Source organism: Gobio gobio (assembly GCF_949357685.1).
Source record: "Gobio gobio genome assembly, chromosome: 20".
NCBI classification, from domain to species: Eukaryota; Metazoa; Chordata; class Actinopteri; order Cypriniformes; family Gobionidae; genus Gobio; species Gobio gobio.
In genome coordinates this window covers 45,536,662-45,563,236 of record NC_137113.1, presented here as the reverse complement: position 1 = coordinate 45,563,236, position 26,575 = coordinate 45,536,662, and the positions used below count along the sequence as shown (strand labels likewise).

Genomic DNA, 26,575 nt, shown 5'->3' with positions numbered 1-26,575 from the left:
GGGCAAGTAGGACCGGTTACATTTGGTGCCGTGACCCGGAGTAAGGTTTAGGAGGGTGAGTGTAACAGACGTAGGCCAGTAAGAGCTGTGCGTGTAAAGCCAGGGACACACCAAGCTGACGAGCAACATTGGGCTGTTTTTGAGTGTCGGCATTTTTTCAGTGTGTTCCGCACCATTGGCTCTAGTTGGACACGTCTGTTTTTTTTTGGCCAATTCAACATGTAGAATTGGTGTCGGGGTGGCTGTGAGAGACGTGCATTCTGCGCCTGCATGTAAAGGAGATGACTGTCTATTTAAGCAGATATATTTGAGAAAACTGCGATTGGCTGATAAGCATGATTGGTATTCAAATCGGTAAGCAAGCGCTGCTTTGTTTATGGTTTGTATACCTGCAGTCTTAGTTTCACTTTCCCTTTTTGATTGACTAATAAGTTGACAGTTGCCTGTAGTCCTTTTTGTTGTGTTCAAGCACAGACTTCTTTTTCCCGCCGCTGGCGACTCGAGGCGAATACACAGTCGGCTTTCATCGATACTAGGGGTGCGTTCCATTCGAACGTAAGTGTACTGCGAAGTGGACTTCAGAGGGTATTCCGCCATCTCAAGTGAGATTCCAATCCAAAGGGAGCGAACATGTTCAGTCCGAAGTAGGGATCGACCGATATGGATTTTTTAGTGCCGATAGCGATTTTTTTTCATCAGCCTTAGCCGATACGGGCTGCCAATTTTCTTGAGCCGATATTTGGAGCCGAAACTGCTTTTGCTCTCTCAATTTACAACATAAAAATGATCAGGATTAGGGTTAAATGTTTGCTTAAAACAACCCAATTGATGGGTTAGTCCATTTTCAACCCAACTTGGCTTATTTTTAACCCAGCATTTTTTGGAGTGTAGGTGCACTTAACTTAATCTCTTGTAGAGCAACACCAGCAGTAATTCAGGAAAAAATCTCCCAATGCTCCACGTGAAACTTCAGTCTTTCGACCTTTTACCATCGTGTCAATTCTCAATTGATTTTGATAAATATGCGCGAGGGAGGGAGAGCAAGACAGTTTGAAGACGGTGAGAGCTGCCCTGTGGACGCCTGTCTGTAAATAATGCAGGGGAAAAAATATCGGCGAACGCAGCAGCCTTGTATCGGCCGATGCCGATACACGTAAAAATAGCAAATATCGGCCCGATATATCGGCCGGCCGATATATCGGTCTAACACTAGTCCGAAGGGTACTGTGAACGGCGTAGGGAAGAAGGGAACATCAATACATCACTTCACAGGAAGTGGCGAGTGAAAAACACCCAACTGTCATTGCGCGTCGGCGTCGCATCACCTGTCTGAACGAGGCAGAGCCGTTGAAAGAGTTTTAAACAGCTCTGCAATGGAGGAGTTCATAGCATTTGAATATTCATAGTTATTATACAAACTAGAGTATTTATGAATGGTTATGGCAATTCGCATATTATATGAATATGTAAACAAATTAAAAGTGTTGAGAAGCAGCTGAGGGCTGTCATTTTTAAAAAATATTTTACTTTATTTACCTCAGGAATGTTTACTATGTAGCTGCACTTGGGAAAGAAAGTGCACGAGATGAGACCACTACAAAGACCATTGATTAAGAATAGCCTACATTTATACATAGTTAACCAAATCAAAATTTATTTTTATATTGAATGACAGGTGCAGCTTCAAATGTGTTCATTGTCAATACAACTTATATGTAAACTAATAAAACTAATGTTTTGATTATATGTTTTAGATGCATACTGTGAGTTTTGTAATACTTATTATATGGTTTTAAATTTGAAAGTAAAGTTTTTGTTTTATCATAATCTGTGCAACCCCGTCTTTGCCTTTCTTTGATGACGTTGCAGGGCGTTCCAAATGAGCGATTATTGTCAGCGAAGTCCACTTCAATTGATATGTGCTCAGGAAGTAGGGAGTAGTGAACTGTGCGTAGGGACCCTGTCGAATGGAATGCACCCTAGTTCTTTGGCGTCAGTTTGGTGTGTTCTTACCCTAAATCTCACTCCTCTGATCTTAAGAGGTGTGCTAGGGAATGATGTTAGAGGCTGCAGTCTTTAGTGTCCTTGTTAGTGCCCCGGTTTGAATCCCGCTAAGAGCAGGTAGAGTAGGACCGGTTACACTTCGTGGCGTGAACCAGATTAAGGTTTAGAGGGGTGAGTGTAATGGACGTAGGCGAGTAAGAGCTTGAATCCCGCGCGGTTACATTTGCAGGGTTTTTCCTGGGTCAAAAATGGTCTTCGGTGGTGTCTGACAGACATGGTCATCCACACACACACACACACAGTAAAAAAGTACTCTACCTACGTGATCTGTGAGTGCAATACTGACAATAAATTAATGCAAAGAAACCGTTTGTAATTTTTGCTTATCTTATTTTGACATCTGATATTATGTATGATCTCTACCTTGATGTTTGTTCCTTTTGATCCTCATTTTTTTACAATATTTACTGATAATTGTTTTGGTATATCAATTTTAAAAAGTAGCATTAAAAAATTAACGAATAGCCTAATTTTCTACCATATACAATTTAGTAAAATTATCAGCTAGCTAAAAACTTTTTTCTGGTCTCACCTCACTCCAGTCTACACTAAATTATATGTCACTACACATTGTCAACATAAATAAGCTGAATGACTGTGGATGATTAAACTAATTCTTACTATCCACTCTTGCTAAATTGTGTAAGCACACTTGTGTTCTCTTTTCAAAGGTGTTCTGAGTAAATGAATAAACTGATTCGTTCGTTCAGTGTTGGACGGATCAGTTGTTCTAACCAGTCGCTAAAATGATTCGATTCAAAGGAGTCATTGGTTCACGAATCGGACATTAGCAAATGCGTTGTGTGCGAATCCCGTCTGTTAGAACATCGCAAAAGATTTGTCAATACAGAATACACTTCATAACTGAATATAATGTTTTCCCGTTTATTGAAACTATGGTTTATGTCAGCTGGTCAGAGAAGAGTCAATGTTTTTTGAGCGCAGTTCACACCCAGCGGGAATTCAAGGAAAAAATTGTCCGAATGCGGCACGTGCAACATGGATTCGGTCTTCCGACCTTTTGATTTTGATTAATATGTGAAATATGAGCCAATATGTGAAATATGAGAAGAGATCGACAGATAGAGAGCGCACGCGGGGGAGGAGCTCTCTGCTCGTTCTCTCTGTCACTCATTTAACACAGCCGTATCACAAGTGCAGCAGTCATCTATTCTACACTCATAAATCACAATAACTCATCAAATAAGGCTTTGGCGGGCCAAAAATTTGTCTTGGCAGCCGGCAAAAAAATTTGAATGCAGGAAAAACCCTGATTTGGTGCCGTGACCCAGATGGGAGAGAGGTTTAGAGGGGTGAGTGTAACGGACCAGTTAAAGCTGTGTGTGCAAACCTCACTCTTCTGGCCTCAAGAGGCGCGTTTGCGCTGCGTTCTTTAGCATCCTTGTTGGCATGCCCGCCTCCAAAGACCTCAGTTCGAATAACACTTAGAGCGTGTCAAGTAAGACTGGTTACATTTGGTGCCATGACCTGGAGTAAGGTTTAGAGGGGTGAGTGTAACAGACGTAGGCCAGTAAAAGCTGTGCGTGTAAACCTCAAGATGCGTTCTGTGCTATGTGTTCTTTAGCGTCTTTGTTAGCGCACCTGCCTCCCATGCCAGAGACCCCGGTTTCGGATCGAGTAGGATCGGTTACACTTGCACGTATTGTGGCACTTTAAAAGTAAAATATCCAGCGAGTGACACTAAAAAAGGGTTCAGTTATATCCAAAACTGATGAATGTGAATCTGACAACGTTTTATGTTGGTTGTTGTACATATTGGAGCAGTTCGTAAATGTCTGTAATGCTCTATTGCTTTTGAAACTCTACTGTAAACCTAACCAATAGTGTTAAGAAAAGCAAACACTACATAAAAATGGATTTGCTGAAGCTACCATGCATTTTAGCTGCTTCTGCAAGTCTTTGAGCTCTTTAATTGTGACTTGTGTTTAACATCACAAAAGCAGTGCTGTATCAGGCGAGCGAACGAGCAAGTTTACTATATCAGAAAAGACACACATGGACCTACGGATGTGATGCAAATGTCAAAATGTGTTCGTATGCAATATGGGAAAAGTGTATTGAGGTCATAGAATAGTATAGTGCAAAAGAAATCACACAAAAATAAGTCTTAGTTAGTCTTTATAATAAAAATATACATTTGTAGAAATAACTTAATATTCATTGTTTTGTTTTTTGAGGTCATACCAGCCATTAAAACATTTTTTGTTCCAAATTTGAAAGAGAGTTACAAACCTGCTTGCTGCTTCAATGGGTCCTTGGCAAATTGGTATATGATGCAACTTCCTGTCTCTGTATGGCAAAGTCCCAAAATTGGTAGTTTCTTGATGGTCACACCACATGATATTTCATTGGACAATGTTTGTTTGTATATTATGAAATATATATATTTTTAAAAATGCTTTGCAACTTTGTGCAGGATTAAAAAACACTTCCATTGATTCCAAATCATGCCAAATAGTGTTGAAAATAAATTTAGAGTAATTTTAAAGATGTTTCCAAAACAGCAGTGCACCACATGATATTTTGACACTTTAAATAAAATTACAAATGAAAGTGAGTACATACATGGGAGAGGTACTATATATATGGTATCTTTTTATGCATTTAACAGTCCCTCCAGAAAAACGTGATTATGCGATCGCATAATTCAATGCATAATTAGCCAAAGTCCGCATATTTAAGCGGGGGCCACATATTTTCAAATATGCCGCACTTTTTTTGTATAAATTGCAGATTTCCGCACGCAAAATATGCTGGGCTTGCATGATTTCATAATTTGTTGCAAAAAATCACATATATCTTAGCAGAAAGTTGAAAAATGTTGCGTTTACTTCACACAAGAGCAGCCATTTCCCCCTATTGCCATGGGAACGTTATGAAGTGACATAATTACGCGATGTGAACATCATCGAAAAGCAACTTTACAGTTGTAAGATTGCACTTTTTTGTTACCAGTGAGTTAAATCATACTAGTTTCAAAAACCTTACAGTTGTAAGTATATTAGTAGTATGTACATTTATGTTACAGTAAGATTGCACTTGTGCATTGGAAGCACTTATTTTAACAGAAGATGTCTGTTTTGTAGCTACCTCTGTAAAACTGGAAGCACACGTTTTATTCCTTTATATTTTATTTATTCATTTTTACAGAAGTTGTAGCATATTCCTTTTGTAAAGCTACATAACTTGTGTGACTCATCAATACAGACATACGAATCCATATTAAACCATGCGGCTCGTGGCGACACATTGATGTCTTAAGACACGAAACGATCGGTTTCTTCGAGAAACCCAACAGTATTTATGTTTTTTTTTTTACCTCTTATCAGACGAATGTCATCTAGTATTTCCAGCGCCATAACTTCCGGTGAATAAGGTCAAAATACTGGCGTAATCAAAGATATATATATGTAGATGCCTCATTCGACTGATCCGCGCAGGCACTAATGAGGAATCTATGTATATATCTATGATCGCGCCGGCATTTTGCATGTATTTTGACCTTATTCGCCGGAAGTGATGGTGCGGGGGACGGCTGATGCAGAGCCATAGAAAAAAATGAAATACATTTTTAAATATGAATATTTTTCTTACACAAACGCATCGATTCGCTTCAGAAGGCCTTTATTAACACCCCGGAGCCACGTGGAGCAGTTATTTGACGGACAGATGCATTTTTTATGGACTTAAAAAACAGAGCAACTATTACTGCCATTATAATGCTTGGATTAGCCTGAACATTTTTAATATAACTCAGATTTTATTCGTCTGAAAGAAGAATGTCATATACACCTCGAATGACTTGAGGGTGAGTAAATCATGGGCTAATTTTCATTTTTGCGTGAACTATCCCTTTAAGGTCTGAAATAAAACAAGATGAGAACTGAAATATTCCCAGCACTTCCTGTGATGTAGTGCTTGCTTATCATAGGAAGTAATAAGAAATGACTCTTTACATTAAGGTAGTAGTCTAGTGAGAACAGGGTGATGGGGGAATCACTTTTTTCTCTCTTTTTCATCAAACCGCAGTTTTTGCAAGTGAAATTGCATAAATATCCCGCCTATTCCATTGCATTTTTTAAGAAAACGTGTCGCAAAATCAAGGATTTTTGCCTGCAACAATCACAAAAAAAATCTTTTTTTTTAAACCAGTTTTTAACTAAAAAAAAATGCATCGGACAGGAATTTTAGGCATCACATCATTGACCCATAAACCGATAATCTTCCCCTGTAATCAGCTGGAAACGGCAGTGGATTGGAGGTAGAGGCTTTGTGTTTTTGAGGCTTTGAGTCTAGGAGTGTCAGAGAGACAGTTGGGATGTCTCACAACATCTATTTATTTTAATATTTGATGTGTACTATTCCAAAAACTGCTTACGGCCCCTTTAAAGGACAACTCCGGTGAAAAATGAACCTAGGGGTAATTGACACATGGTTACTGAGTAGATCGTTCTCTGGGATGCGTTTTCATGAAAATCGAATGTAAAGAGTTGTATCTCTAAAAACAGATTAGCTTATAACGCTAGTATATGGGGTAAGTAAAATTAAACCGCTAGTTAATACCACTAACAAGGCTCAAAATAGCCTCACGCTAACATGGTAGCATAATGAGGGTCCCTACATGCAAACCGAAGCATTGAGAACTTTGTAAGTGTACAAACAGTTTAATAAGAAGATACTTTATTAAGAGAGTACATTACGCGTATACAGACAGGAGCCATCTTGGAAAACAGTCTCGACAAAGTTCTCAATGCTTCGGTTTGCATGTAGGGACCCTCATTATGCTACCGTGTTAGTGTGAGGCTATTTTGAGCCTTGTTAGTGGTATTAACTAGCGGTTTAATTTGACTTATTCTATGCCCCATAGGCTAGCGTTATAAGCTAATCTGTTTTTAGAGATAAAACTCCTTACATTCGATTCTCATGAAAACGCATCCCAGAGAACGATCTACTCGCTAACCATGTGTTAATTACCCCTAGGTTCATTTTTCACCGCAGTTGTCCTTTAAGGCTGTTTATAAACATGGAGGAGATCATCCAGACTTGTTCTGTTAAACCGCTCTAGGCATAGAAGATTCGAGGACCCAGAGGAGCAGTTAAAACAGCAGTGTCAGGGAAATGTCACTGTAATATCCTTACCATGTCTCAGGCAGTACAAAGCTGGAGGAAAGGGAGGTAACGCTGACTTCACATAAACCTAAACCGACAGTCACGTTTGCTCGTCCTCTCAGACTTTAAACTTAACCATTAGCATTTCCCTCCTTTAATCTGACGGGCCGACAGGTAACTACACTCGACAGCGCGGAGGAGCTCGTGTTTTGGTTTCTGGTTCTGGCAGAAACCAAGTCAGTTTAGGATTCGATCTCAAGGGAAGAGATTGGAAGACTGATCTCCGAGCAGATGAGACCTGTAAGAGCGACACACTTTTCTAATTATCCCTCTCCCAAATATTGCTCCAGTGAGTCTTCCTGTCTTGGCTCTTGTTGCATCAAACCGCAATGACTTTCACATATCTTAACATATGTGCAATTATCCATGTATACGAAGAGTTGTGTAACCGTAGAAAACATGAGTTTTGAGGGTCATTTAAAAGATGACGTGTCTGTTTGCGGATTCATGTGGATCAGGATCCTCTTCAGAGTTGATTTATTCCGTTGAGATCTTGCTGTAGGGCATTTCGGTCTTTATATGGTTTAGTATGACCCATTAAAATTAGATCAAAGAGGGCCACCGCAACATATTTCATCAAGGATCTCACTTGAGAATAGACCGCTTCCTTTCCTAACGCTGTTTGCACAGGTGAGAAAACTGCAAGCTAGGCACCAATCCCATGATTGCTGTTACCTCAAGAAAGTCCTGCTTCCAACACAAACAGTGTCCATTGTGATGTTCGAAAACGCGAAGTTGAAGCACTTAGCGTGACCTGCGTATTCTTGCCAACATTCACCTCTGGTCTGTTTTGCCGTTTCAGAGCGTGCTGGCTTTGTGCTGGCCCGTCTTTGTTGACTGTGTTATAAAAACATCTTCCTCCCACGCCGGTCCAGAAAGAGGTTTTGGAGAGCGTTCATCACTCTCCCTTCAGGATAAAACAAAGTCATTAGCTTAGCATTTCTCTCTTTTTTCAAAAGAAGAAGGATTGTTTTACCAACAACAAGAATAAAATCCAGTTCCAGTTGGCTTGGGAAAGTTCATACTAAAGTCCCATTTGTGTCCCAAAATATGTTTGAAATTATTACCAACTTGTACTATATCTTAATATACAGTAGTTTATCTAAACACATCAGCAGGATTTATTTTGTTTTGTTCATTTTTGTTAACTTCTTTATATATTAGCAAATACGCACCAATTACATGCAAATAAAAGCATTTTCTGTGCATTTTTAGTTGATTTAATGTATTATTAAAAACGTATAAATAACACAATTTCCGGAATTTAACTCCCCAAGGAAAGGTTAAATTGCACTCATATCACGTTTTATGTATTCTAGTACAGGATGATCGTAATGTAATCTTTAATTTTTATAAATTAAAAACTCCCTTAGTTTCACAATCTTGAGCACAAGGCTTAGAAATTAACTTGTGAAACTTTCACCCTTGTTATCTTAACTCTCAAGGCAACATACAGTATATTATGTTTAACATATGACCCAACATGTATTCAATTTGAGTCATTTAGCATGATGCAATTTATTAAAACCATAATATTCACATATTTTATCTGATAGAATATTTAACAGTGCCGGCCCGTGGCATAGGCGGAATAGGCAAAAGCTAGGGGTGCCACTCATCCATAGGGGCGCCAAAATGTATTACTGATACTATTTTATTAATATTCATTTGAAATATTACCAAATAAAGCGCAAAAAAAAACGTAACTAAGTCCCCCGCCTCTTCCCGGTCCGCGTCATCAATCTCCCCCCGCTGATCTACTTGAAGTGCTTTCTTAAATACAACGCGCAATCAGTTTATCGTTAGGGGAATTTGTTGTGTTGCGTCGCCTCTCGCCGCATCCAACGCAGACAGGATTGCTTTCATTTTTTAGGGTGCTTGGCCGTTCGCGCCAGGTGTTGACATGGTGTAAGTTGCCTGATTATTTATGACTGATGGCCGAATTGAAGTGTCAAAAAAGCCAGAAGCCCTCTGATGCAGGGAAGATAAGGGATACACTGCTCTTCTTATGTAGTATTTGTGTCTTGTTTCTAGTCTAAATATCAAAAAATTCTTAAATCAAGGTGCATTTACTAAATAAGTAAAATGACAGAAGATATTTTTCTTGTTTTCTTGAAAATAAAATCAAAATGAAGTGAGTTTTTGCTTAAAAAAAGCAAAATTATCTGCCAATGGAGTGAGAAAAATAATCTTGTTTCTGTCCCAAACAATTATCTCTGCTGTAATTCAGTTTTTTTTAAATTATGGATTTTAACGATGGTTTTGGCTGTTTTGCTTTATCAAAAGATTGTTGATACTTGTCATGTTCTTTTGGGTGATGAACTTTTAAATGTCTAATCAAGTTTGTTGTACCGAATGTCTTCGCTGTTGTTCCTCCGCGATTAACTCGTCCTTTGCAGACATTGCAGATTGCAATCTTCACGTCCTGCTCGCATATTTCAAAATACTTCCACACAAGTGACATGTTCGCGAATTATTGCAATAGGTGTATGTGCACGCGGGCGCACTTCCAGAAAAATCGGCGGAAAGAAAAAGAAAAAAAACGTCCGGTTGCCAATCGCGCACCAGAAGCAAAAACCAGCCGGTTCCGATTTTTGGCCAGTCAACCGGTGCATCCCTATTAAATATCAACATTTCTCAGTTGAATTCCTGGTGAAAACATGAATGCTCATAGTTTAGTGGAAGATTGCTGCCATCTACTGGAAAACAAACACTTTTGGTAGTTCTCAATGAATAGTTTGTGCATGAATGTTAGATGCACTCTTGCTCTTTGTGTTTAGGCTGTAATGTGGCATAGGTGCAATTTTTGTACAGTTTTACTATTATCAGCCTTTAAAAAATAAAAAATAATAATAATATCATGAACATAATGACAGGGTAGAATGGACTGGACATCATATAAAACAACAACAACAATAAAAAGAAAACATCAATGCCATACAAAAATAAAACAGTAAGAGTGTTTCCACAACTTAGACTGATAACGTGTAGTGCTAAACCTTGATACTAGGGGCACCAAGTAAAATCTTGCCTAGGGCAGCAAATTGGTCAGGGCCTGATATTTAAGATATGTAGAATTGCACTTTTTGGACTTGAACATTCTGACAAGGTTTGCTCAAAGTTATGAACACACATTCTTCCAGGAACATTAAAGTCCCCATGAAATCAAAATTGAAGTTTTCTTTTAGTATGAATATATCAGTCTTACGGTTATCTATTTAGTCAAAAATGTAGACAAAATTTGCATTTAGAAGATATAATCATTCAAAACTTACAGTTTCTCACTTCCGCCAATATGGATTTTGAGGACATCACTCTGCACTTCAGCTTCTCATCAGATTTTCTGTCCAATCAAATGCTCTCTAGAATCTGAAGCCCCGCCCCCTACATTAGGGCTGCTCGATTATGGAAAAAATCATAATCACGATTATTTTGGTCAATATTGAAATCACGATTATGTAACACGATTATTTCACATGACTTTGGGAATGTGTTGCATTTATTAAAAAGACACCTTTCAACAATTCAATTGAAATTGTAAAATTTGTTGTACTTTTTGAACTATTAAAATAAATATAAAAGTATAAAAGTATTCAAGTAAAAATGATAACCACAAATAAATAAGATCAACAATATGGTTCGGCTAGATATGCTTTTCTGCTCGTCGTCTGATTCCTCGAAGCCAAACTGTTCCCAGACAACGGAGTTGGTTTTGCCTTTTTTGCTCACCAAACGCTGCTGTAACTGCCCTCCTTCTGCCATCATGTTTTTAAATTCCAGCGGATGAAATGCACACGAGTCACGAGACTCACGACCTGAGAGAGAGTTTGTGGCTTCGGGAGGGGCGGATGTGCGCGTGCGAGTTTCATTCAGAACGCAAGACAAAATAATAGTGTTCTTGCAAAACTGAACATGGCAAAATAATTGTTTTTTCTCGATCGTACTATTTTGGTGATCGTTGGGAGCCAAAATCGAAATCGAAATTCAATTAATTGCACAGCCCTACCCTATATTATAAAACAGATGCTAAAGCTGCGGCTGAAATCGGTCACTTGTTCACATATTTACTATTTTCTACATGGTGAACGGCACAGTGCACTATATAGGGGATAGGGAATGATTCAGACAGTGTAAATATGCTTTCTATTGGGGAGAATGAAGTCTGGTTTCACGTTAGTGTCCAGTCCAGAGACTCGACAGCACAGAGCGGATCATATGCACAGACCAGAAAACATATAGCACCCATTTGCACAAAATGCTGTTTTTTAAAGCGATATGGAGGAAATTATGATGAGAAGCAGTTAGAGTTCAGGAGGAAACTGTGGCTGAATGGCTCTGGCCGATCTGTGATATAAACGAAAAGCTTTTGGGTAATTTTTTAAAAGGGGAGGAGCTGTTTGATATATCCTGCCCTGTCTTCTTGTTTCAGTGGAAATTGCTTCAACGCATTGAAAAATGCTGCACATTTCAAGGCACTTCAGTGGGACTTTAAAGGCCCCTGAAATCAAAATTGAAGTTTTTTAGCTTTTAGTATGATTGTTAGCCTTAAGGTTGTGAATAAGCTGGTGTGTTCCAATGACAATGACAAAATTAGCATTTAGGAGATATAAGCATTCAAAACTTACAGTCTCTCACTTTCGTTCAAATGAATCACAGATTTTGATGACATCACCGCGGACTTCACCTTCTCATCACATCTTTTGTCCAATCAAATGCTCTCTAGAATCTGAAGCTCCGCCCCCTGCATTATAAATAGACGCTGGAGCTGCGTCTGAAATCGGTCAGCTGTTCACACATTTACTATTTTCTACATGGTGAACGGCACATAGCGCATTATACATGCGATAGGAAACGATTCAGACAGTGTGAATATGCTTTCAGTTGCGGCGAATGAAGTTGAATGGTTTTACGTTAGTTTGATGCGCACCGCAGCAGCACACACACATAGTCTAGAGCAGAGCCGTGGACTAGAGAGTCAAGTCAGTCCGCAGAGCGGATCATATGTGCGAGTCGGCGCAGACAAGAAAACATATCGGCCCCATTAAAATTCTGCACAGAATGCTTTTTTTCTAAGCGATATGGAGGAGATTATGATGATAAACGGTTCGAGATTAGGAGGAAACTCTGGCTTTACCAAACAGAAAGGCTCTAGTCAAACTGTGATGTTAACAAAACTCTATGTGCCGTTTTAAAAAAGGGGAGGAGCTGCTAACAGCTGGAGCCGTTTCAGGCGAAAATTACGTCAACACATTGAATTATGCTGCATTTCAAAGCACTTCAGTGGGACTTTAATAGAATGCTTGTTGGAGGATATCTGGTCTTTAATAACATTATCAAAAACATTATTTATACATCATTCATGGAACTATTTCTTTGTTGGATGTTCGTGTAAAATTTTTTGAAGGTTAAAGCTTGTTTCAGAACGATTAGAGAGTATTCAAAAGTAACAATCCCATGTTTACAAAATCATAAAATGGATGTTCCCTTAACGTGGTCATTTTGAACGTTCAGAGAACATTCCGAAATAATGTTTTCTTAACATTAGCAAAGCGTTCTTAGAGCATGTTTATGTTAGCTGGGTTAAAGGGATAGTTCACCCAAAAATTAAAATGATCCCATGATTTGCTCCCCCTCAAGTCATCCTAGTGTATATGACATTCTTCTTTCAGACGAATACAATTATATATTAAGTTATATTAAAAATGTCCTGGCGCTTCTAAGCTTTATAATGGAAGTGAATGGTTGTGTCGTTTTTTAAAGTCCATAAAAGTGCATCTATCCATCATATAACTGCTCCACACGGCTCCGGGGGTTAATAAAGGCCTTCTGAAGTGTTGACTTGCGCTAAAAGAGTAACCCTTGACCCTTGAACCCTTGACGCATGTGTATTGAAGAACGCAGAAGCACAGAGGATAGAGCAAAACAAAATGTTGCTTCGGGGGTTACTCTTTTACTCTTTAAGTCAACTTGCGTACCACTGACGCAAGTTATTGGAAGCTAGTTATTTTAGTCTAAAACGTTTTAAATATGGATATTTTTCTTACACAAACGCGCCACTTCGTTTCAGAAGGCCTTTATAAACCCCCAGGAGCCGTTTGGAGCAGTTATATGATGGATAGATGCACTTTTATGGACTTCAAAAATGACACAATCATTCACTGCCATTATAAAGCTTGGAAGAGCCAGGACATTTTTTAATATAACTCTGATTTTATTCGTCTGAAAGAAGAATGTCATATACACTAGGATGACTTAGGTTGAGTAAATCATGGGATAATTTTCATTTTCGGGTGAACTATCCCTTTAAGATCACCTTGTCAAACTGGCACAGGCACCCGTTTCATAAAGTGACCCAGTTACTGTTATGTCTGGCTCTCAGACTAAACGTGTTACATCAGCCGGGGAAACAGATTTACACAACACAGAGCCAATTTCTGCGGCATGTTTCATCCATTAAGTCAAACTGACTCAAGCACAGATCAGTAGACTCACTCAATTAGTTCATTTCCCATTTGTCATCCAGCGCTAATGAATTAGCACTGCTTGCCTCTCAGCGAGCGAGACAGGAAATGACCAGCTGCCATAGAGCGTTTACAGCTGCACCTGAAGGGGAAAACCGAAGGGGTCAAAATTTGATGGCTTTGCTAAGAAGCTGCTTCATCCTTTCCGGGAATAAGTTAAAAGCACTGATAATTAATTTGAAGGATTGTATTGATCTGTTGCATTTAAAGAGTATAAGCAGGAACAACCCATTTATTGATTTTATTCCGCCTCTTTCTCCCCAGGTCAGGAAGTGTCAAACATCACTGGCACGAAATCTACGCTTTTGTTGAACATCTGGCTGAGAAATTCACCAGGTACTTAAACCGTCTCCTGAGAAAAACAAACAAATGCATTGAATCAAACTATGTTCCAGTTGCACAAGATTTCTGAAATGTGTTATAGATGATTTCAAGAATTTGTAACCCTTTCTGGTCTGTTTTTCACCGTCTTACAGCCCTATGCTACGAATGTCCTTCATCGTCTTCTCAACCAGAGGAAACACAATCATGAGACTCACAGAAAACAGGTGCAGAAAGACACGTTCTCTAGCTCTTCGCATTTTTGAGAATTTGAGTTCATTCTTCTCATTTTTGTTTCCATTTTTAAAGGGAGACCATAAGAAAAGGCCTTAATGTTCTTAGACGAGAGATCCCAGGTGGAGACACATTCATGCATCTTGGTCTAGAAAAGGTAAAATGTTCAAATTAAAGCTGTTTATCATTCAAATGAGCTATTTTAATGTGCTTTGCTCATTATTATCTAATCTTCATTCACAGGCAAACGAGCAAATACACCAGGAAAACTTTGGTAGGCTTCCATTAAAGACGCCCAATGAACAGAGTATTGCTGTTATTTCACTTTGTCCTTACCAACAATGACATCTTCACTCCACTTTGTAGGAACCGCAAGTGTCATAATTGCACTGACGGACGGCGAGCTTCAAGAACATCAGCTGATAGCAGCTCAACAGGAGGTAACAAGCGATCAGTCTGCATACATTTATAAATCTTATTAAAGTTAATGGATTTTAATTGCGATTGCTTGATATTTTACCAGGCAGCACGAGCTCGGGGATTGGGTGCAATTGTGTATTGTGTTGGAGTTAAGGACTTCAATGAAACACAGGTGATGATGATCTTTTGTTGATGGTTTTAAAGTACCATTTAGGGCTTCTCGGTTATGGCAAAAATCATAATCACGATTATTTAAAACGATTATTGGTGGGTGATATGATCAAAGTCTAATTTCAGGCGATGAGTTCTTATAAATGTCAGTAAAATTTCACAATTATCAATACTACTAGTAAAGTCCTTAAAACAGTTACGGAAGACAAGTAAACAGTCAACAATACAATAAGAACAAAGAAACTAAATTACAAACAAAACCGACAAAAAATACAACAGAACAAAAATACTAATGAAAAAAATAGTGCTTTAGGTTTTTCAGGAAGATGTATTAACATTGGTATTCAGATAAGTAATAGCCTACAACAGAAATTGAATAAAGTAATCAAATGTAAAATAACACTGCTGTATACATTAAATATAGACTAATCCTTATTAACAGTTTATTCATTCAAGAGCAGTGAGTGATTTTATCTTTTGTTCTTTGATTAACAATAACGACTGCAGCTGATTTATTAGGCTGCTTTCACTTTAAGAGCTAATTTGTTAGATTATTAGATTTATTAGGCTGTTGTCACTTTAAGAGCTAATTTATTAGATTTATTAGGCTGCTGTCACTTTAAGAGCTAATTTATTAGGCTGCTGTAACTTTAAGAGCTAATTTGTTAGGCTAATTTATTAGATTTATTAAGCTGCTGTCCCGTTAAGAGCTCATTTAGGCTGCTGTCACTTTAAGAGCTAATTTATTAGGCTGCTGTCACTTTAAGAGCTAATTTGTTAGGCTAATTTATTAGATTTATTAAGCTGCTGTCACTTTAAGAGCTCATTTGTTAGGCTGCTGTCACTTTAAGAGCTCATTTATTATATTATTAGATTTGTTAGGCTGCTGTCACTTTGAGCTAATTTGTTAGGCTGCTGTCACTTTTAGAGCTAATTTATTAGGCTGCTGTCACTTTAAGAGCTAATTTGTTAGGCTGATGTCACTTTAAGAGCTAATTTATTATATTAGATTTGTTAGGCTGCTGTCACTTTAAGAGCAATTTTTTTTAGGCTGCTGTCACTTTAAGAGCAATTTTTTAGGCTGCTGTCACGTTAAGAGCTAATTTATTAGATTTGTTAGGCTGCTGTCACTTTAAGAGCTAATTTATTAGGCTGCTGTAACTTTAAGAGCTAATTTGTTAGGCTAATTTATTAGATTTATTAAGCTGCTGTCCCGTTAAGAGCTCATTTAGGCTGCTGTCACTTTAAGAGCTAATTTATTAGGCTGCTGTCACTTTAAGAGCTAATTTGTTAGGCTAATTTATTAGATTTATTAAGCTGCTGTCACTTTAAGAGCTCATTTGTTAGGCTGCTGTCACTTTAAGAGCTCATTTATTATATTATTAGATTTGTTAGGCTGCTGTCACTTTGAGCTAATTTGTTAGGCTGCTGTCACTTTTAGAGCTAATTTATTAGGCTGCTGTCACTTTAAGAGCTAATTTGTTAGGCTGATGTCACTTTAAGAGCTAATTTATTATATTAGATTTGTTAGGCTGCTGTCACTTTAAGAGCAATTTTTTTTAGGCTGCTGTCACTTTAAGAGCAATTTTTTAGGCTGCTGTCACGTTAAGAGCTAATTTATTAGATTTGTTAGGCTGCTGTCACTTTAAGAGCTAATTTATCAGGCTGCTGTCCCTTTAAGAGGTAATTTATCAGGCTGCTGTCTAATTTATTGCTAATTTATTGTATTATTAGATGTGTTAGGTTTCTGTCACTTTAAGAGCTAATTTATTAGATTATTAGATTTGTTAGGCTGCTGTCACTTTAAGAGCAATTTTTTTAGGCTGCTGTCACTTTGAGAGCTATTTTATTAGATTTGTTAGGCTGCTGTCACTTTAAGAGCTAATTTATCAGGCTGCTGTCACTTTAAGATCTAATTTATCAGGCTGCTGTCACTTTAAGAGCTATTTTTTAGGCTGCTATCACTTTAAGAGCTAATTTATTAGATTTGTTAGGCTGCTGTCACTTTAAGAGCTAATTTATCAGGCTGCTGTCACTTTAAGATCTAATTTATCAGGCTGCTGTCCCTTTAAGAGCTATTTTTTAGGCTGCTATCACTTTAAGAGCTAATTTATTAGATTTGTTAGGCTGCTGTCACTTTAAGAGCTAATTTATCAGGCTGCTGTCACTTTAAGAGCTATTTTTTTAGGCTGTTGTCACTTTAAGAGCTAATTTATTGGATTTGTTAGGCTGCTGTCACTTTAAGAGCTAATTTATCAGGCTGCTGTCACTTTAAGAGCAACATTTTTAGATAATTAGATTTGTTAGGCTGCTGTCACTTTAAGAGCTAATTTATCAGGCTGCTGTCACTTTAAGAGCAAATTTATTCGATTATTCGATTTGTTAGGATGCTGTCACTTTAAGAGCTATTTTTTTGGTTATTAGATTTGTTAGGCTGCTGTCACTTTAAGAGCTATTTTTTTAGGCTGCTGTCACTTTAAGAGCAAATTTATTCGATTATTCGATTTGTTAGGCTGCTGTCTTTCTCAGAGGATATACCAATACGGCATTTCGAGCTATTTTTTTAGGCATGTATCTGTGTGCGCACAGACGGCCGTCGGAACATTATCTCTTTCGCGCTTAATGCCACTTTAATTTTAAGCACATCCCACAGTTTAGCAACAATAGACTGCATTTTACAACACTTGCTTATTTGACTGATTTGGGTGTCAAGTTTGGGGCTTTAGGGTGGAACAAAAGCGCACCGCTGTGATGGACAGGTCGATTATCTTGTTTTCATAATCGTTGGAAGCCAAAATCGACTGCTTACCAGATATGTTCTTCAATGTAAACCATGCACTTTATATGGAGGAACCCAACTGAAATGAACCAATTGAAAGTAAATAAACATCTGTTTGTCCTGTTGTAGCTGGCTACCATAGCGGACACCAGTAAGCATGTGTTTCCGGTCTTGGGAGGATTCCAGGCGCTGAGAGGAATGATCGACTCGGTAAACTCAAGCTTATGGAAGATTCATTAAAAATGTGTTCTGAAGTGTTCTGTAATCAAAGGGTTAGTTCACCCAAAACGGAGAATTCTGTCATCAGTTGCTCATGTCCGTCCAAACACATAAGAAATCTGAGAGATTGCTTTGGTTTATGTTCACTGATCAATGTTTTTTATGTGAATAAAAGCCTAAATCAAATATGTTATTCATAAAGCGATTGTGCCTCTTCAGAAGACTTGGATTAAACGGCACGATTCATATGGATTTCTTTTGCGATTTCTTGATAAAGGTTTTGAAGAGTTAGAGTTTTGGGTGAACAGACTTTCAATGGCGGGACAGAAATCTTCATGAACGTCTTATGGATTTGGAAAGACATTAGGGTGAAGTAATTTTGGGGTGAACTAACCATTCAAATTTGAAGTTTTTCAGTGCTAAAATATATATTTTTTATATCCTGGCTTAATATCCACCTTATTTTTCAATGTGGAAGTAAGATATTTCCTGTGAAGGTGCGAGACTTCCATTAGCTTATATGGGTAAATAACTAGAAGAATAACAAAGTGCAGTAAATGTAATTCTATTTGCACTACAAACCACTAGAGTGTTTATAATGATAAAAATACATTTAAATAATATGGGAAGAAATTGCGTTCAAGCAGCATAACAAGCTGTTGAAGCGAATGAAACCGGAAGTCTCACACATTTGTAAAGTTATTCACCTGAAAAGTTTTACACTGGTATTTTCAAAACATCATTTTCAAGACTATCATAAGCCTAAGCTTATCGCAGAAACCATTGAAATTTCTCACTTTAGCTTTAATAATAATAATTGATAAGTAAATAAATGCATTTTGAACAAAGCTATTTAATTAGCTTTCCTATAGCTCAAACAGTAGAGCATGGCGCTAGCAACGCCAAGGTCATGGGTTCGGTTCCCAGGGAAAGCAAGAATTGACAAAATGTAAAATGTGTACCTTGAATGCAATGTAAGTCGCTTTGGATAAAAGCGTCTGCCAAATGCGTAAATGTAAAATGTCAATTGTTTTATAATTTTTTTATGTAAATGAAATATTTTCTCTTATAGATCATCAAAAAATCTTGTATCGAGATCTTGGCAGCGGAGCCATCCAGTGTATGTGCAGGAGGTATGAAAAAATGTATATATATTTACATAAAATAACAATAATAATGCCCTTGATTTCATTTGCTAATAGCTATGTTCCTTCCACATTCAATTATTCGAGAAATAAGACCTCATCATGGATTTTAGCTGTGGGAAATATGGATTCTTATTAATGTATTGTACATGTCTCACAGTGGATTATTTTATGTGCCATAAATCTTTATTGTATATTGCAAGTCAAAGAGAATTTAAGTCAGTTAAGGCCCGTTCCAAGGCCGTTAACTGTAATTAATAATAACGATAAAGATATAGTTCTATATAGATATAGTTCGCTCTAGAGTCCACACCACAGCTATAACAATAACGGCACTGAGGAATGATATTGTTGGAATATTTTTTTCCCAGAAAATGAGATTAAAATATTGACAGCCAATCAGAATCCATCCTGCTTTAAAGAGCTCCAGCATTTAAAGCGACAGATGACAAAACTGCAGTGCACGCTAATGAAATGATATCATCCGCTGGTGTTAAAGCTAATATAGTTATCATTCTTGGTATGAACGGGCCTTAAATCTATAAAACTGGATGATTCATTTAAATTCCATACTTGCCTATGGCATAACTCTTTTTGGACCAGATTTCCATTTAAACACAACCCTCTACAATGCAAGAAAATCACTCACATATGCAACTAAATCTTCACTCTGGACGAGTAAATTCTTAGATTTTACTCGCCAGTGTGTGAGTGTTAGAGGCTAAGTGTAAGTTTAGCACAGATATATTTTCACTCGCTGAACACTGACTGAGCGTTTGAGAGTTCCGCTCTCCGTCAAGCGATCTGTAGTATTTCAGTTCAGCTCAATGGATGCGCAGTGTACCTGTATTTGACATGCCGCAAACTTTCGTCATTACTTTGCTGAGAGCGCTGTGTTTCTCACACACACGCAAAGAGAGAGAGAGAGAGAGTCTTACTACGCAGAATCGACACGCTACATGTAAACGATATTCTTTGTTGTATTTTCCTGTCAAAATAACATTTGGAATTATTCAGCTTTTAAGAACAAGCTGAAGATATGCTGGTTTCTCCGGTAGTGGGCGGAGCTATGTAACATTTTTTCAGTAAAATATCCCAAAACCACTAGGCCATTGTTATATATTTTGTTCAGTTGAGTACTTACAATATCCCAAATGTTTCCAACTATTCGTAAATCGTGAGATTTAAATTGCTATTTTAACCGAGGAACTGGGACGTGTGAGGGAGTCGCCTGTCGATGGCGTCATATCTGCGTTACTCTCGGTTTCCAGTTTAATTTTGCAGAAACGCTTTACTCTCACTGCAGTGTGAACAAGTGTCATAGCAGCCGCAGAGAGAACACACAGAGTAACGTCATAACATCATTAACACACTCAGATGTGTCTAATATGATAAACAGAGCTGCGTTACCTCATACTCATGACCGGAAAAGCGGAAGTGGCGCCGGCGACTGTGTCATAATAAAAGTCCCCACATCCATCAACATGATTTCTGCCCGAGTCCTATCCTGATTCTTTTCCACCGGCTGTGAGGTGAAGACCACATGTCCCAAGATTCTGCACTCAAACTTGACATCATCAAACTACGCCTTTGTTTTGAACAGGCAACCTCTAGTGGACAGAAAAGTTACATAGTGCACCTTTAAAATGACAAGTATGCATTCATACATGGCTACCAAGTTCTATCATTAAATAGTGCTTGAGTATCATAAAATCATAATATAATGCTTGACTGACTGATGTTAATAGTGTACGGTAAAAATCTGTGCCATTTGGTGAAATCATATACATATCTCAGTCTGGCGAGTAAACAAAAAAATGTACTAGCCAATGGCGATTCTATTGCCAAGGTGTGCGTAGAGGCTTGAAACATTAATGTTGCACACATTTACTGTATATATTATCAAATGCATAATTACTGACAAAGTTATAGATGAGTATAAGCACATTATCATAAAATAGGGAAATTCCAGTGTTAAACATGACCCAAGAGGACAATTATACCATTGTGGTTTTATATTTACCCAGCATTACTTGAGCTACTTGACCCATGCTGAAAATACAGAGAAGTTGATATTTTTGTAGGGAAATGGTGTAATGAAATGTATTTTCTTGAGGATTTATCACCAATTTATTTGAGCAGCAACTGTGGGAATCTGTGTTTCAGAGTCATTTCAAGTGGTGGTGAGAGGTAATGGTTTTCGACACGCCAGAAACATAGACCAGGTCCTGTGCAGCTTCAAAATAAACGACACAGTCACGCTCAGTGAGTGTTTTCCCTACAAATATTCCCACAGAGTCTGAGTACTTTCTCATGATGATAAGTGAACCAATACTGCATGGCTGCATTTGTAACTCTTTTCTTCCTCTATAACAGATGAGAAGCCTGCGAGTGTTGAGGACACGTTCTTGCTGTGCCCTGCGCCTGTTATAGATGAAGTTGGAAAGTAAGTGAGAAGATGACGGACAGGTCTGCCATGCATTAGGCCGTGTTTATGAGCCCAGTCAGAGGTCGCATTCCACTTCCTGCGCAATTCGCTGGTTTAGTTGTGAGGTCATCCTGTTGATCCCGTCTTTTCCAGCACTGCCTGATTTCATGAGTTCGTAGCCTTCGTTTTCCTTTCGGATCCACAGAATCAAAGCCTGAGCTTTAGATGATGTCAGTGGCTCTGAGGAGCCATTAAAGCAGATCTTCACACCCACTCTCTGCTTTTCTTTGTTCCTTTTCATCTCCATTATTTCCTTACTGCTCCCATAGACCCTAGAGTTTCCATATCTTCTTCCCCGCTTCTGCTTTCATGCACTAATACAGCATATTATGTTCAGAACACTCTTTTTATCAAGACCTATTTTTGTGTACAGTACATAGACATATTTCCATTCTTCATAGAAAAGTTTTTTTATGGAACTAGACCAGGGGGGTCAAAAATACGGCCCACGACGGTGTCCAATCCGGCTCGGGGATGACCAAAAATAGAAAATAGAGAAGCATCATTTAACCAGCCATTAATCAGAACTGTTTTAAGCTTTTTTTGGCCGATCTCTATTCCAGACTTGCACACAAACTGCTTTGTAGTATTCCCACTCAAATGGCATTTTGGGAAATGATTGCAAAGTCTGTAAACAGGATGAAGACACAGAGCGAAAACTGTACCAGACACAGAAAGCTTGCTGTTTGCGAAATATAGGAAGAAAAATATAATTATTGAAATGGCGGTAGGGTCTGTATGAATGTATCTATGCACCGATAAGAAAATTTTGGCCTATACCGATAACCGATAATTCTTTATATTTAAAAGCCGATAACCGATAAATTGGCCGATAAATCTAAATCTAAATTTTTATATTTAATACAGGCAATTGAGACAGAGCGCCACATGCTATATTACACTGAGAACTACACCCATTCAGTGTTAGGCACATTACTTTAAAAAAGTAATTAGTTATAGTTACTGGCTACTTCTTACAAATAGTAACTGAGTTAGTAACTGAGTTACATCATTATAAAAGTAACTAATTACCAGGGAAAGTAACTACTGTGTTACTTTTTTTTTTTTTTTATGTTCAAATATGTCAAATAACTTGGATGCCCCCAATATTAAATATGTTAAGTTAATGAATTGGACACTAAATAGAATAAATTATTATTATAAAACGTAAATTAATGTACACTATTTGTAATGTTGCTGTTGGGCAATGTGAGAGACACCTATCAAATTCAATACATTATTGTAAATATTATCAGTAGGCCTACTATAGTGTAAATATTGTGTAAATATTATCAGTAGGCCTACTATAGTGTAAATATTGTGTAAATATTATCAGTACTATACTACTCCTTTGGTAGTGGAGCGTTATTACCTGGGTTTTTAGCCACAAATTTTGTGGTGGCATGTGATGATGTGAGGCTTCATTAGATTAGAATTACTTGCCATCGACGTGGAGAGACTCATTCTACATGGGCATAAGTTGCACGTTACATAAACATTCTTACCTTTCACCTCAACGAGGGAAAAGCAGTACTTTTACTTTTAGTTTGCGAAAGTTACCTTTGAAGTCGTTGGAATTGCCATTGCGTGTGCGTGTGTGTCTGTGTAATTGATGTGTGTGTGTGTGTGTGTGTGTGTGTGTGTGTGTGTGTGTGTGTGTGTGTGTGTGTGTGTGTGTGTGTGTGTGTGTGTGTGTGTGTGTGTGTGTGTGTGTGTGTGTGTGTGTGTGTGTGTGTGTGTGTGTGTGTGTGTGTGTGTGTGTGTGTGTGTGTGTGTGTGAACTCAACCTATGAACCTCAACCATGACTCCCACCAACCAATCATCATAAGTCATGTGTACCACCCCACCCACCCCCCATTATGCATGGCATACGCACGCCCACACACACACACACACACACACCAACCAGAGGGAAAAAAACGTTGCAGGTCCGACTGACAGAGAGCCTGTTCGGATGAAAACCGCTTCAGTGAGCTCAATTATAGTAACGCCGCATTTAATTCTCAGTAACGCTAACGGCGTTGTAACGAGAGAAACAGTAATTCGTTTGATTACTCGTTACTGAAAAAAAATAATTCTGTTAGTAACGCCGTTTATCTATAACGCCGTTATTCCCATCACTGCACCCACTAGAGGGGAACGTAATCAGCGACAGGAAATATAAAATATAAAACTGAAATTTGGATATTTGACTTAAGAGTGACAAACTGTTTACACGTAGGCATACTGAGTGTCAGGATCCCAAAATTGACCCATTCTTCCTGCTGATGCTTCACGTCTTATTGCCTGTATCCACTTTTGTCTCCTTAAACGCTCGTTTTTTTGGTTCGACAGCTTATAAAAACTTAGTTCTGTGTTGTTTGCTGTACACGCTGTAACACCGCAGCTTTTAGATATTGTTCTGTTTTTTTTTATAAGTCAGAAATGTCAAGGAGGCAGCCTCACGCAATACAAAGTCAATGGAGAGCGTTGGATTGTCCAGGTGTGGGCGTGGCCTAAATGCGGCTTGATTTAAAGCAATACACTGAATAAAGTGGTATATAAATAAACATTACATGTAGGGATGGGGCCGATCCGATCCAGTATCGGTATCGGGACCGATACCAGCTTAATTCACGTATCGGATTTTCCCGATCCAACCTGCGGAGAAATCCGATACCCATGAGCCACGTCTGCGCTTTCCAAAAGTGATTCCCGCCGGCTTGTCTGCTAGCTGGCTGCAAACTATGGAATGGATTTCCTGAACGGAGGCGCGGCTCAATGAGACACAGAGTTATGAGACACGCCCCACTCAGCAAATCCATTCCGCAGTTTGCAGCAGGATAGCATTGAGCAGCATTGTGGCTAGCCAACATGTCAGCTGTGTGGAAATACTTCACACTGGAAACATCGCAGAACAAGACAATGTTTGCAAAACCGTAATTCAGAGAGGTGGAAGCTCCCTCGCGTCGTACAACACAACGAAAGCAATCAAACATTTAAAAAAGCAGACAAGACTAGGGTGACATTTAAGAGATAATAATCAGGGCTTGACATTGACAATCGCCATCTCCGTGTATTTCGGCTGTGTAACACTCACACTAGCCACTTTGAACTTATTATGGTCTTCTCAAAAGCCATCTGTTATAATGGCGTTGCGCATTATAACCAATCACACGTGTTTATATTGAGTTTATGAATATAATAATCAGAGGCGTTCAGATTAGCGTAGTTTTGTTCAGAGCGCGCGCGGCTCTCACTCTCACTGAAATCTACACTCAAAGCAGAGATAAACGAGCGATGCACTCAGGACATTCATTCATCATACAGTGATTGACAGTTTTTGTTATATTTCAGCACCGAAAATAGTTTTAAACAAAACCCAGCAGAACCACAGCGCATCTGATATGACTGGCATTAGGTTGGCTTGACGTTCGCGAATCTAGGGACCGTCTCTAAAGTTACATACAACATTGGTAGGCTATACACGTTTCTAACTTAAATGGCATTTGAAGAGAATGACTAATTATAAAACTGACTGTAAAGTGTTCATCTAGGTGTTAGGTATGATGCACACCTTTTGGATTTTTGATATTTAATCAAATAAACTGTCAAATCATATGAAAATATATGCTTTATTTCACTAGAATACTGTATGGGCTCTTACACAAAATATGCTAGATTTAAATGTGTCATAGCTGATAGAACACTGATGAGAATATTGCTTGAGAATATATTTACAGATATAATATTAGAGATTTATGCATTATGCGTTGCCATTGACGACGGCTATTATAAGGAAGGAAATCCCACAGAATCTAGCTTAAAAAAGTGCTTAGAGCTGCTTGATTTATTTTTTGTTTGTTGATTTTCAAATATAAATTGATAACCGTGATAATTTGGGTCACTATTATGTTCATATCATACTTGCCTGTTGAGTGGAGTTTATGTCAGCATCATATAAAATCAACAATAATGATAATAATAATATTAAAGCAAACACAGCTCTGGTATCGGAATAGTATCGGTATCGGCCGATATCCAAATTCAGGTATCGGGATCGGATCGGAAGTGAAAAAATGTGGATCGGTGCATCCCTAATTACATGAGCTCATCAGATGCTTTCTTAACTGCTGTTTTCTCATCGCTGTCATTTTTGTTGTGTTTATTTTGTTATTGAGAGGAAAGCGCGCAGCACATATTCATCTAAACTTCGCTTTTTTCTAACTTTTTACAAAAAGAACTTCCCTGTGAGTTTGTGGGGGTCTTCAGTAATGATTGTCTGGCAAGAATCAGGCTGTTTATCAGTATGTTTTTGCACAGAGGAATGTGAACCTAAGCTAAAGTAGATGCTGTTCATCAGGGAGAAATGACTTATCTGTCAGAAGAGCAGACTTGGCCTCTGTCTGAAACAAACCTCGGAGGGAATGCTGAACATTTGGAATGCTGTTTTTATCAAATGTTTGAGACGCTAGACAGCTGACTACAACAAAAGTTAACCAGCACCCTGCAAAGCGCTGTAAGGGTGCCAATTATGGTCTGGAAGGCATTTCTCACAAACCTAAAGATCTGCAAATACATCTTTTTGTCAAATATGTCACAAAAATGTTGTCTTTGGCATACAGCTCGTGTCTCTCTAAATCCTGTTGGGCTTATGTCTTTTTTTCTGCTTTTATGGATACTTCTGTGCAATGTTTAAGGATTTGCCGGCTTTGACAAATATAGGCATGAAAATTTATGTTTGGTCTTTGCTCTTCAGGGTGGTGTACCTGCAAGTCAGCATGAACGAGGGTCTGTCATTCATCACCAGCTCCGTGCACATAACCACAACAGAGTGTGTAAGTCTGTCTGCAAACACACACACAAACACTACACATCCAGCCAAACTACAATCTACAAAAAGGGAATTCATTTTGACGTGAATTGATGAAGTGTTGAAGTGTTAATAAATTATTAGTAGGGATGCTCCAATGTATCGGACGGTTTTTGATCAATTTACAACCATCGGCATATCGGCTATAGCATAAAAAAGGCAGATATAAC

The 26,575-nt window shown here is 38.3% G+C and overlaps 1 protein-coding gene and 1 long non-coding RNA gene across 2 annotated transcripts in view; both read left to right on the top strand.

Moving 5' to 3' along the window:
* Positions 1–26,575, top strand: part of LOC307117027 — a 527,365-nt gene that overhangs the window by 479,358 nt on the left and 21,432 nt on the right. The window lies entirely within an intron of this gene.
* antxr1c (ANTXR cell adhesion molecule 1c) overlaps positions 1–26,575 on the top strand; it is a 50,897-nt gene that overhangs the window by 5,720 nt on the left and 18,602 nt on the right. Inside the window, exons 2-12 of the mRNA XM_079801662.1 lie at positions 14,040–14,111; positions 14,252–14,323; positions 14,406–14,487; positions 14,574–14,604; positions 14,697–14,770; positions 14,854–14,922; positions 17,830–17,910; positions 18,992–19,052; positions 21,231–21,329; positions 21,441–21,510; positions 26,292–26,370. Coding sequence (XP_079657788.1) covers positions 14,040–14,111; positions 14,252–14,323; positions 14,406–14,487; positions 14,574–14,604; positions 14,697–14,770; positions 14,854–14,922; positions 17,830–17,910; positions 18,992–19,052; positions 21,231–21,329; positions 21,441–21,510; positions 26,292–26,370 — 790 coding nt within the window. The remainder of the gene's footprint in view (positions 1–14,039; positions 14,112–14,251; positions 14,324–14,405; positions 14,488–14,573; positions 14,605–14,696; positions 14,771–14,853; positions 14,923–17,829; positions 17,911–18,991; positions 19,053–21,230; positions 21,330–21,440; positions 21,511–26,291; positions 26,371–26,575) is intronic.